This window comes from Manihot esculenta, chromosome 2 (genome assembly GCF_001659605.2).
Source record: "Manihot esculenta cultivar AM560-2 chromosome 2, M.esculenta_v8, whole genome shotgun sequence".
In the NCBI taxonomy this organism is placed as follows: Eukaryota; Viridiplantae; Streptophyta; class Magnoliopsida; order Malpighiales; family Euphorbiaceae; genus Manihot; species Manihot esculenta.
In genome coordinates, this window is record NC_035162.2 from 4694617 (window position 1) to 4708057 (window position 13441).

General features: G+C 35.0%; 2 protein-coding genes across 3 annotated transcripts; one reads left to right on the forward strand and one right to left on the reverse strand.

Annotated features, from left to right (window-relative positions):
• Positions 1-719: 719 nt before the first annotated feature.
• On the forward strand, positions 720-4747 carry LOC110609140 (phosphatidylinositol 4-kinase gamma 7). Its single transcript, XM_021748501.2, has 3 exons — positions 720-1023; positions 1778-1884; positions 2111-4747. The coding sequence occupies exon 3, from the start codon at positions 2387-2389 to the stop codon at positions 4277-4279; it is 1893 nt and encodes a 630-aa protein (XP_021604193.1). The 5' UTR covers positions 720-1023; positions 1778-1884; positions 2111-2386; the 3' UTR covers positions 4280-4747.
• A 1533-nt stretch (positions 4748-6280) lies between these two features.
• LOC110609558 (calcium/calmodulin-regulated receptor-like kinase 2) lies at positions 6281-11244 on the reverse strand. Of its 2 annotated transcripts, XM_021749214.2 has the most exons (9): positions 10859-11244; positions 10576-10661; positions 9537-9927; positions 8323-8473; positions 7742-7868; positions 7422-7507; positions 7266-7337; positions 6877-7080; positions 6281-6770 (listed from the first exon to the last, which is right to left on the reverse strand). In XM_021749214.2, the coding sequence occupies exons 3-9, from the start codon at positions 9860-9862 to the stop codon at positions 6474-6476; spliced, it is 1263 nt and encodes a 420-aa protein (XP_021604906.1). In that variant the 5' UTR covers positions 9863-9927; positions 10576-10661; positions 10859-11244; the 3' UTR covers positions 6281-6473. The 2 variants fall into 2 exon arrangements, with proteins under 2 accessions (XP_021604906.1, XP_021604905.1); XM_021749213.2 differs by lacking the exon at positions 10576-10661 and having other exon boundaries at positions 10859-11222.
• Between the last annotated feature and the right edge of the window lie 2197 nt (positions 11245-13441).

Consider the following 13441-nt stretch of genomic DNA (forward strand, 5'->3'; position numbering starts at 1 on the left):
TCAAATTCAAAAAAGCAGAATGCTTCCACAGCCTTTCAGACGTAGTAATTCAACAATAGTCACCGCTACCGCTTCGTCACCGACCAACAAGCACACTACCAGCCACGTCGATTCTAAAAAGGCAAGATGTCGTCGATTTCAGATCAGAACCACCCTATGGCAACGCCAACGACATCTTTTTGAAGCATCATCTGATCACAAAGAAAACTAACTGAGGAGAGTGCAAAAGGCCGAACCAAGAGCATATACTCCAATATCAAGCACATAGGCATCTTCAATACGAGAGACAACGTCAATAGAGTCGTGATTTTGATATGGTCTTTTGTGATTAAAGCTGTCTTTTTTTAAAAAATATATATATAATTTTATTTTATTTTAAATATACGTTAATTAATTTTTATATTTTTATTTCGTTTATACTTTTAAAATATCTAAATTATATGAAAGGTATTAATTTGGGTTTCATTTATATTCCTTTTATTTATAAAAAAATAATTTATATTTAGAAAATATTTTTTAAAAAATAATTTAATTTTTCATTTGATTAGAAAAAATATTTATTAATGAATTTTTTTTAAGTATTTGGAAAATATTTTTTAAAAATATAAAAAATATAAAAATATTTATGATAAAACAAACATAGCCTAAATTTTAAATAAAAAACAATTAAGGACTCCAAAACTACTCATCGGATTCGGGCAGTTAAAAATTGGCAGTTACCAACCCGCGGCTATTCCTGAACAGTTAAAACTCGGGAATATCTCCAAAGCGGGAGAGAGTGTTGGGGAGAAACGCCGCGAAACTCATACAATCACATCACAGCCGTTGATTTTTCTTTTTCTTTTTATTTTTTCCAATTGTTTTTTGTCGCATCGAACTCCAACCGTCCATACTTCAACGGCGGTGGCTCTCCTCGCGTCTCCGCCGTCCGATTACCGATCTTTGGAGCTGCCTCTGTATTGGATTCGAATTTGGTCGCTTTTGCGTTCCCTTCCTGGAAAGAACTGTGGAAAAATGAACGAGGTCTTAGTATTTCCATTTGACGCTTTGTTTTAGAAATATCGGAACCAATTTAAGCATTGCTTGCAGCGAAATTGAATGGTGATTCAATTTTGCGGAAATATTTAACGAATTTGTAATGTTTTGATTACTTTGAATATTTTATTTTATTTCCGGAGCAATAATTTGTGTTTTTTTTCTTCTCAATACTATAATCCAAATTCTAGAAAATTATCGTGGGTTGTGGTGGGTGATTAATTATGTAACGGCTGATTTAATTGGCTTTTCTGATTCAGAAATTGATTTCTGTTTCAGATAGCATTTTGTTTTAGTTCAAATTTTGGTTTACTCGGTCAGTGTTTTCAGATAGCATAAGACGATATTTATTAATATTGTTTGACTCGGAATATGTTGTTTCTATTTAGGATCTTAGTTTAGACGAGAGAAGGGATTTTTTTTGGCAGTCTAAGGTTTCTTGTTGATCATTAATTAATTTAAGTGCTTCAACTTATTCTTTAATAGGAGGCATGGTGCCCTCTGGTGCTTTAGATACCACCCTCTAGTTCTTTTAGAAAGCAAGCACACTAGCCTATATATCGCAAATATATGTTTGTTATTTTCTCTCCTTTCTTATGAGCATACTTTTTTCAAGTCAATGATTATTCAGATCAAGTAGGTGCCTTAGTTGAGTTGAAGGTATGTTAGAAGAAATTATTTTGGCTCTGCATTTTCTTTTATTTTATTTGTTATTTATTTATTTCAAACAATATTCTTTCAGAAAATTAAGATCATAGAACTTGGTGGACATGGCTGCCAGTATGGATGAATATTTGGGAAACCCCATAATCAGGCTACTCATGCATACTTGGTTATAGATTTTTGCAGGTTTGTTACTTCCTTCTCATAAATTGAAAAAGTATTTACCTATTTCAATGATTCAGCAGCCATATAAACCCACTTGAATTTTTATTTTTTCTTTTGGAAACTGACATTTCAAGTGTTAAAGTTTGTTTAGTTTATATCATTTAAACTTTTTTGCCTTTTGTTGTGAATTTTAATTACTTGTTAAATATTTCTGATTTTTCTCTTCTTTTCCCTTTAAATTACCCAGCATTAGCAGATGGTGTCTTCAATGTAGCAGTTTCACTTCTTCTCTCCTTTTTTGCTGCAAGCTTTCCAATGTGACAATTAAAGAAGCAATTCTAATTTCATTTTTCTTGATTATGGTTGTCTTCTACGTTCCCACGTTCATTGCTGGCATTTGAATTTGGTGACTGCATGGGAGAAAGGCTGTCTGCTATCGCCATCTATGTTGCAGGCTTCAAGGTCTTCAATTTCTTCTCTTCATTCCACGTGTCCTGATCTGGACTAATCTGAACACTCAGATATGGCAGTTGCAACTTTTAGAGAAGCCCTTAATGGTGATTGTTGTGGGAATGAGAGACTGGAGAGAAAACCTTCTGGAAGGAGGCGTGTGTTTGTTCAGACTGAAACTGGCTTTGTTTTGGGTATGGAATTGGATAGGAGTGACAATGCCCATACTGTAAAGAGGAAACTACAGCTTGCTCTTAATATTCCAACTGAGGAAAGGTCATTGATTTATGGGGATACGGTGTTAAAAAATGATCTGAGTACTGTGAGGAATGATTCTCCTCTTCTTCTGACCAAGAACTTCATGCATAGAAGTTCATCTACCCCGTGTCTTTCACCTACTGTGAAGGATGTTCAGCAGAGTGACCAGAGTGGTCCAATTGAGGTATTAGGATTTTCAGATCATTTTGCCAGAGTAAAAGAATTAGGGAAGGAAATTATGGAGGCAATGAGGATTGGGGTTGATCCTATTCCTATTCATAGTGGGCTTGGTGGGGCATACTATTTCAAAAATTGTCATGGTGAAAATGTGGCAATTGTAAAGCCCACTGATGAGGAACCATATGCCCCTAATAATCCAAAAGGTTTTGTTGGCCAAGCTCTAGGGCAGCCAGGCTTGAAACGTTCAGTGCGGGTTGGGGAGACAGGCTTCAGAGAAGTAGCAGCTTACCTTCTTGACTATGATCACTTTGCTAATGTGCCTTCAACTGCCCTTGTGAAGATCACCCACTCAATATTCAATGTTAATTGTGGGGTAAAGGGAAACAAGCAGCAACACAGAAAGCAGGTTAGCAAAATTGCATCATTGCAGCAGTTTATACCTCATGATTTTGATGCCAGTGATTATGGGACTTCTAGTTTTCCTGTTGCTGCTGTCCATAGGATCGGGATATTAGATATACGGATATTGAACACAGACAGACATGCTGGGAACCTTCTGGTCAGGAAGCTTGATGGGATTGGGAGATTTGGTCAGGTGGAGCTTGTTCCAATTGACCATGGCCTCTGCCTTCCAGAAAGCTTGGAGGATCCTTACTATGAATGGATCCATTGGCCACAAGCATCCATTCCTTTTTCTGAGGATGAACTTGAGTATATTAATTGTCTTGACCCCTTAAAAGATTCTGATATGCTTCGAAGGGAATTGCCAATGATTCGTGAGGCATGCCTCAGGGTCTTGGTGGTTTGCACAGTTTTCCTCAAGGAAGCAGCAGCTTTTGGTCTATGTCTTGCTGAGATTGGAGAGATGATGAGTAGGGAGTTTCGAGGCCACATGGAAGAGCCTAGTGAACTTGAGCTTATATGCATTCAGACGAGGAGCCTGTTAGGGGAGATAGAATGTCTTTCTTCTGAGGTGAAAGCAGCAGATAGTGAGGAGTGTCAGTTTGACATTGACTGTGAGGAGTTAGATTCGACTTTGAATATAGGAGAGAAATTGGAAATGCAACCTCTATGTCCAGGGTCCAGAGGTGTAAGAGTCCAAACTCCTCTTTCCAAGCTGATGGAGAGTCCAGAGGAGGAGAAAGAAGAGGAGGAAATTGAAGACGGTGAAGCGAATGGGTTAAGTTTAAGAGCAGATGAATATGCGGACTCCAAGCAGGACCACGTTCCAAACAATGCGGAGATGTCAGTATTAAAAAATATCAGTATTGGTAAGAAGAGTTGGCAACATGACGGCATGATGCTCAAGAGCGGCTATTTAGCTGGTACATCATCTGTAAATAGGAGTGCAAATGAGCAGCTTGCTGCGAGCAGCACTTTTGTGAAGCTGGCTGATTTGACTGAAGGGGAGTGGATGCAGTTCCTTGAGCATTTCCAGAGGTTACTTTGCCCAGCTTTTGCTAACCGTAAATCAGGGAACATTGGTCAGAGGCATAGACAGAGGCTTGGAACCTCTTGCCAGTTTTGAGGGTTAGTTAATGAATATTATAAATGTGGGAAATGATAATTTAAAAAAAAATGCAATGAGGAATATGCACAGGTGATGTTGGTTGAGAGGTCACTTCTGAGGAGGATGGATTTCATTTATGATTTGGATAATGTTGGCAAAACTTTTGGAGGTAAAACTGTGTCCTTAGCCGCTGGAGGTAAGGCCTAAGTATTCACTCTTCTATATATAATCTCTCTTTCTTTTTTTTTTTTTTTTTTGGTTGGGTTGAACTGCTTCATCTCCATCGTTATGAGCGTTGAGTATAGCAAAATAGTGTATAGGGAATAAATAAGACATGTATAGGCGTGGTTGTCTTTAGGAGTTAAGACTAGTTCTCAGATCAATGTTGTGCCCTCCCTCTTGTAGTGAGGGATGAGAATAATGGTTGGTTGTGGCTTGTATGTCTTTTGATGTTCGGTTTCTGATGCATATGATTTCTTATGTTAAGCAGTTTTGGCTAGTAGATATTACTTGTATTCAGATCAATAAACGTAAAGGCGCAAAATGGAGAGGGTTAATAATGAATTCATTGCAGATGATTTTGCTAATAAAATATAAAATAAACAATTATGATAAATTAATTTAGACGAGCACATGCATATATTTGAGATCTTATGCAGAGCCATATCATTCTATTTTATTTCTGTAAGAGAATAGCATTTTTCTAAACACTTTAAATTACTTCAATTATGTTACGAGCATTATTAACTTTTAATAATTTAAATGTGAAACGGGGGAGGCCCTCCACTTTATCCGGCAATTCTATCAGGATTTGGTGGATTCGGTGACCCCTTGCCCCACAGAGTGAGTGGCTAATCAAATCACAACTAATTGATTTATTATTAATGGTATTATAATTAATATAAGTTGTGCTTTGTTTTTAGTACCAAACTGAACTAAACCGAGGATGTCCCCACACTTCTCCACAACCCCTCTAACATAGAGAAACAACGGCAGTCTTATCTTGATTCATGTCCTGTTGCCGATTCATTCCAAAGGGTCATTATGACTTCCAGTGAAAAGAAAGTTTAGCACATAGAAAAAGAAATGAAAACCAGCTTGGGGGGGTCTTAATCATTATGCCTGCTCTGTAGTAATGCCCAATAGATACGGTAGTTGGTGCAGCATACAGGAGGCTGATTATGACCTGATTTTTGTGTTTTTATCATTATTATTCCTCAAGTTGCTTATCTCACTGATATGATAGCGACTGTTGTCTATTACTTGTTCATGCGTGGACAGATTTTTTTTTTAACAGAATAATATTTCATTAGATGAAATAGTAATATACCCTCATTCCCAAATCTAAGCCCAAGACCCCAAAAAGTTAAAAAGGACAAAAAGGAGAAGGCTGAGGACGAAAAATGGGTATAATCTGAAACGGTCTCTTATAGTAGCCGCCGACGCCGCTCTTGTTCAACAACATTTCGTCTCCGGCTAGGACTTGAGATCAGCGTTATCAAGAAGCAACGGAGAGCCAAAAAATCTATTACAGGAGTGTTAAAGCATCCTGCTCAATCTAAATCTCCCCCTTCCAAAGCCAAAGAAGATGGAGAGTTTTAGCAGGAAAATACTAGAATAACAAGAGCTCAGACAAGTGTCGGGCTAATCCTGGAATCATGCTTGGAACCATAGGTCTATCATGCCCGCCCTAAAGAAGAGGGTGATTATCAGCCTATCAGAGCCATTACAGCTTCAAAGAATCTGTAAGGGAGTTCACCAGCTACATGCAAGCCATCCCACTAAATCACTGAAACGCCCAATAAAATCCCCAACATTAGCAAGGTACTAGCAACTCCATTAAAACTTTAGAGCAAAATGTAGAGAAAAGACTGAAGGAAAGAGTGTTAAAGAAAAAAAAAAGAGAGAAGAAGATAGGGGAGGGTCGACAGCCAGACCTCTTCGAGGCAAACTAGAGATAGAAGTTTTAGAGAGAAGGGAGAGGAGTTGACAGAGAAAAGTTAAATCAATTTTGTTGTGTGGTCACAAAAGAGAGCATTTCTATTCCTGAAATTTTAACTGGTGCAAGATGAATTGAGGTAACACAACAAGCTCATTGATCCATTTACCTATTGTTGTGTAGCACATTCTATGGTCAGTACTTTAGTTGGTAGAAATTTGACAGGAGAGGAAAAATTGGAAAAAAAAATGAGCAAAGAAAATTTCTGGTCATTCAACTGCTCTCTTTAATGCTGGTCATCTTGGTCAACTCCACATGCTGATCCTCTATCCTGCTTGCAGCTCTTGAAAAATCTCGACTGCCAAAAGACATAGTGTCTTCCTTAACAAGGCGCCTTTGTTTTATCTTCAATATAGCCTGTGAAACTTCTCCTATAGAAGGTCGCTTCCTTTGCGATTTATGCAAGCATTTGTGAGCAATGGCAGCTAGTTCCCTCACTTCTTCAATGTTGCACTCTCCAGCCAGTTGCTTATCTAGTATTTCATCTACGCCATCTGGGCTCATAGCAGCCTTTTGGATAAAAATTCAAGGGGAAAAAAATAATCCAAGGCTTCAGATTGAGGCAATGGAAATTATTGAAAGAAAGAGTGCTACTGGTGAGGGCATCAATACTCACAAGATTGATATATTCCATTAGGTTCTGTTGTGGGTGGATGGCAGTAATGAGTTCAAACATGATAATGCCAAAACTGTAGATATCACTCTTCATGGTGAACTTGTTTGTAGTCATGTACACCGGATCTATGTAGCCATATGTACCTTTCAGACCAGAGTTCCGCCCATCATACGCCTCTTCCTTTGAGAGTCCAAAATCAGCAACCTAACATAAAGTTACCAGCAAGTGTCTATCATCACAATGTAAAGGACGTGCAACTGACTATCAAGCTATACTTTCCCATCATTAATTTTTTGGTCATTTATACTCTTCAAATTAACACCATAAACAGTTCAGCTTTGAACATTTTGGACTAAAATTTGTAAAACTAACTTCATATGGTAGCTTACTTTAGCTCTCATGGATTGGTCCAACAATATGTTAGCTGACTTCAAATCACGATGTATGACAGGTGGGACTGCCTGTTCCAGAAATATGTCACATGGTCATCTATCATTAAGGCAGCAACCCGTAAGGGGACTGAGATTTAAGTAAATTCAACCTACCCCTTCATGAAGATACTCTATTCCATGCGAAATATCTAAAGCAACTTGAAGCCTTTCTTCCCAGCCCAAAACTAGCTCTTCTACATCTGGTTCCATGTATGCATGCATTTAGAAAAAAGAAACTTAAATCGCCATCTTACTAAATGAGAAAGGTATAATACCATCCGCTGCATAAAATTTTAGTCACAGAAAAACAATAACCAATAACCGGTGTGTATAATGCAGCTTTAATCAATAAAGTCTGCTTCTACATGGTTGGATATTTACCAACGTATGAGAAAAAAGGAAACAATTCAAACAAATTGGGCTTCTGAGCTTACTGTATAGTAGGTTTGCCAAGCTCCCATTACTCATGAACTCATAGATCAACATGCGCTGTCCTTTATCGATACAATATCCTAACAAATTCACAAGATTTCGATGATGCAGCCTTCCCAGCAATGATACCTGAAAGAGGAGAAGGCTAAAAAATGAATTCAAAAGATGTTTGTAATAACAAAAGCAACATTTGGAACACACGTATTGGATCTGATAAATGGTCCTCTGAACCTCTCATTATGTTTATAGTTGTTCACTGCCCTAAATCATAGGGATCATTTATAATAAAGAATTCCTCTTAGAATTAATCTAATGGCCATGAATGTGGCAATTGTCAATGGTCTATACGAAGAGTGATAAACCATCATTCCTCAATTGAGTCTTTCTAATAATGGCTTGAAAAGTTTTAGAACTTGCAAGTCATGAAAAAGTAGGAAGGCATGAATAGATCATCCAATTAGCCAAAGTGAAAAGGTCTGCATAGTTAAAGCATGCAAGTGATGCTACATAACTGTTATGCAAACATTATGAGGAACAAGAAGTCGCTCTTCTAGTATCTACTGCAAGTTAGTCTGGGTCTTACCTCTGTTTGAAACTCTTTCTCCCCTTGTTTTGAATTAGAAGCAAGAACCTTTACCGCCACTACTCCACCAGGCATCACAGCTTTGTACACAGGACCAAATGAACCTTGTCCCAATATAGTTGTAAAGTTTTGTGTTGCTTTCTGAATATCCCTGAAAAATTAAAATAACTTCTTAGATATCATCCAACTTGATCAAAATTCATGGTAAATCCTCCAAACAATAAATTCAGGTCCGCTTAAATGCCAGAGGTTTCTCAAGCTTCTTCACACAACCCCTCTGATCATTAATGCTGAAGAAAAAATAAAGCAACAGGAAGTAACTATAAAGTGAAGTTAGAATTTGAGCATGAAACTGGCCCCATAGCATATGTTACGCTTCTAAATGCGATGCTCTGTATAGAATGCCAGAAGATAACATAGAAAGGAGAGTGCTTTCATTTTGGGTCTTCCCATTTCCATGCCCCTGTTCTCTTGTGCACTTGACTTGTGCTCCTTTAGTTATCCAAAGAGACGCTACCCAACAAAAATTCAGGGAAAAAAGAGAGGGGATAGGGGAGATAGAGTTAGAAGACCAGAACACCATCGCCCAACCCTACCCCCAAAGCAACCAACACTAGATATTCAGAACCCAGCTAACTTGAGGGTACTCACAGCTTCCTTCTCCACCACTCATCATTTGTAAAACACTAGTGATTGGCAGATAAAGTGCTAGATTGATTATGAGCATCTTCCAGGTATTACTAATCTGCCAAAAGCACTTTTAGGAGTTCTAATTCTGTGTCCCACGTTTGGCAGCATACCACACAAAGTAAATTGCATATCCTTTGAAAACCCATGAGATTATGCCCCCTGACAGCAAGCTAGAAAAGAATATAAATTCTATTTTTCCAAAGAAAATATTGTGGAGTTAAACTTTATACACTTAAATATCGTTTCCAGGTTCAATTTTGTCGTATGTTGTCATTAAGACAAAGGAAAAAGGAACAGCATATGTGACTGAACTGAAATGATCAAGCTCTAATTTGTGATGCATGTGTTATAGTTTTTATCAGCAAAGGATGGTTTTTCCACTAGAAATCATAAATAATAGACCTGCATATTGCTGTCATCAACTTACGAATCTAGCAAAGAAGACTTAAGGCACATGACAACACAAACACAACCTGACATATAACAAAAAAAAAAAATTGCTTGAAATTTAAAGATTTACATACTTGTAAGAATATCTAAGTATGCCTGATGTAGATGTAAACCGATCTTTATTGTGATGATTCCACCAAAAAAATTGTGAACTTTTCTGAGGTTGTTCTGATTGATGAATAGTTATGGAATTTGTAACTGATGCACTGAAGTCAGTGCTAGTCTCCAAGCCATTTACGCGTATAGGAAGGGTTGTTAGACTACGCTCATTTGCACATTGTCGAAGATGAGCACGATTCTTGTACCACCTTATGCCAAAAAATACTAGTGAAGCTATCAAGATACCAAGGGCCAAACCAGCAGAGACTCCAATAATAACCAAATCACTTCCATCAACCATCCTTTGGTCTCTTTTGGAACTTGAACAGAAAAAGCATTTTGGGTTTGCAAATTTCTGGAGATACACTGTCAAGAATGAAAAAAAGTATTAAAATGGGCTTCTTTTTCCAGATAAGAAAAATACTGCGAGGTATAGAAGCAAATTTTTTATATTTTCCTGCATCTTATATGCGAAGACGAAAATAGTGATAAAGTGTTTATTAGTACTTAAAAGGCTGGTCTGTTGCTGTATACACAAAACTTCGAACTCAGAACCAGTAACAGAACACACCATTGTAAGCATATGGCTTCAAATAAATATGCATATTTATATAATTAAGCGAAGTAAAAGGGACCTAAAAACAGAGTCCAACCAGCAAGTCATTATAATATTGCAGTTTGGACCCTATCAGATCGCAGCACAGCCATCAAATAGAGAACAGTATAATTTGGGAAATGAGGATGATGACTACGCAAATTTCTGTTGTACCATTCTTAAAACATAAAATCTAATCGCTTCTAGTGAAGATGGTCTTTCTATATTGCAAGTTTCACCGGCCCATTTCCAGATTATGTAGCCCATGTACAATTACTACACTTAATGGTTTTAGAACACCCACAAGTACCTAGTTCTTCGTTGATCAAAAAGTATCAAGAGCAAAACGTAGCAAACAATTGACCAACAACTTGAGACGATTTACGCGTTATTTCCAATTTCCAGGAAAGTGAGGTTGCCAGCTTTTTTAGAACCAGAAGCTATTCACAGAACAAATCCTTGCAACAATTCACTTCATCTACAAGACGGCTATTCATCATGAAACCTAAAATCCAGTAAAAAACCAACTTGTAGACTCGCATAATTCATCAAGATTTCTAACAAAACTCAATCTTCTACAATTACCTCCAGATCATCAAATCCACCAGAGTCAACAATATTACATCAATCTCAAAACTCAGAAAACACAACACCCAAAACCCATACCCAAAATCTCATAAAACGTTGACAATTAGCAAATACCTCAAAGACTGGTGATCAGCATCCGAGTATTCATCCCATGCTTATTGATCTTGCAGTTAACTGCAGATAGCCACGCAGAGAGAGGGTTAAACTGAAGAATGAAGTTACTTGGACTTGGAGAGTCGTCTGGGTGGAGGAAGCCAATAATGAAAGGGTGGTGTCACTGATTGGTGAAAGGAATGTTTGTGTTAAGCCCCAGAGAAACAACAAAGGCGTAGCGGGTGAATTAACAAACTGTTGCTATTGGTCTGTATAGTATTGGCCTTTTCGTTCATTGGTTGCTACAATATAGTCGTAAATTTGCCTAGACGCTTCCGCCTCCAGCTTCTCTTCTCGTGCCCCCTCCTTCCCTGTTGACTCTTGTTTTCTTTTATTTTCTCTCAATTCATAGATCTTAATCTAACTCTACATATAAATTTATAAATTAAAAAAAAATTATTATTTAATCTTTCATTTTAAAAACTGCACTCTCAATATTTTAAAAAAATTATTAGGTAATTTTTATAATTTTAAAAAATTTATTAATTAATTTTAAAATTTTTAAAAAATATTTTTAAATTTATTTAATTAACCTTTCAAATTTATTCAAATTTATCTACCACCAAATTAAATTTATAAGTACAATTTATTTATAATATTTAATTATTAAAATTAATTATCATATATGAAACTAAAGGCTGTAATCATCGACCTCAATTTAAAAGCGAAAATGAAATTTGGGTTAGAAGAAGGAAAAGTTTGAACTCAATTTTGCCAACTATTAAAATTATTATAATAAATAAAAAAAAATGGATTTATAGTTGAGCAAGTCTTGCTTTGTTTAGTATTTATAATATATAAAAAATAACTTAATAATCCAGTCACGTTAAGCATATTTTAAAATATTTAAATGCTTTAATTATGATAATTACCTTTTGTTTTAAAATTATTTAAAATATGTATAATACATAAAACAAATTAAGGTATTTATTGCTTTTACAACCTTATTCTGTCAATTTTGAAAGCTAAAGTGCCCAGTCTAATTAATTTATTGACATTTTTAAAGAATATTAATTAAAAATTAAAAAAGGGAAAAATAATTTTGAAAGAGTCTAAATACAGAATAAGTGGTGGGCTGAAATGGATTTTTATTTATTTATTTATTTAAATTGACCGTGTCTAAGAGAGCATTGATTCTTGATAGTGCCTTCCTTTAATTATAATTGTGATATTATACATATTCCTTTTATAATTAATTCAATCAGAGTTTTAATTTTAGATTTTATGATTAATTTTTTTAAAAAAATAAAAATCGAGAATTGAAGAAGTAGAATCTGAAATTTTTCATATTTATTTAAATACACATACTACTATAATTAATTTATTTTTTTTTTTCGCTATATAATTTTTTATAATGTTTAATTAATTACTGTTTAAACAGTTATTTTTTATTACAAGATTAACAATAACTACAACCACCGTCAAACATGACAAAAACAGCTTTGAAAAAATAATAAGAAATTGGGTTATTACAATGTGCTGTATATATATAAAGTAATTAAAGGTGCGACTTGCATAATTAGAAGGATGGCCGGACCAATTATTTAATGTAACAATAACAACGTGTCAGAAACTGAGTATATGACTGACATCCAAATAGCATCATTTTCCTATTCTTTTTTATTTTTTAAAATATTATTTATTTATTTTTTTCTTTTTGATGTGTTTGTGCAAAATGGAATCATAAGGGATTAGGTAAATAAATAATTATAGTACATTATTCTATATGTGAATTTTGTATAAAATTACATATTTTAATTTTTAATATTATGTTCACAATACAAATCTACGTTTATTTTAAGTGGACACAAATCCAAAGGGATATGATGTATTTAGGCAAAACTGAATTCACAGTCAAATCATTCTTTAACAATTCTTTTTTTTTTTTTTTTTTTAAATTTGTAGACTGATCTTAAGCCCATTTGGGCCGAATTTAGGTACATGAAGAATAGGCCAGCCCATAATTTAAAATATTGTAAACGTAAATATAATATTTTTATTGACATATGATATTATCAATATTTTAATTTTGATATAAATAAAATAATAAATAATATTTATTTTATTTTCAAAAAATAAAAAGAAAATGACATGAAAGGAAACACATCCAGATGCATTCCCTCATCACTCATTTCAATACCAAAATTATCATTTAATTATTAATAATATTAATGTAAATTCTATTTTCTAAATCTCTAAATATTAATAATATTTAATTATTTTAATGGCTTTTATAATTAAAGTGTATTAAAATTTTTAAAGTATTTAGTAATAACAAATAATATCAAATTACATCATAATTAGGAATTTTCCGGTTCTTCCACCTCATAGACAGAAGATGGCCTTGTAGAGAATACAGGATAACTGATGTTTTATTATATTGTATTATTGTGTTTATGTTCCTGGGTCATATGGGTATAATTGTCATCTGTAAGGGTAAAGATGGATTTTTACTTCTTTATTTGCTCTCACGTGTTACAGGTCATGTGACCTGTGGGGTTATGTAACAGATCACAGGGATAACATTTTCTTTGTACGATTCAT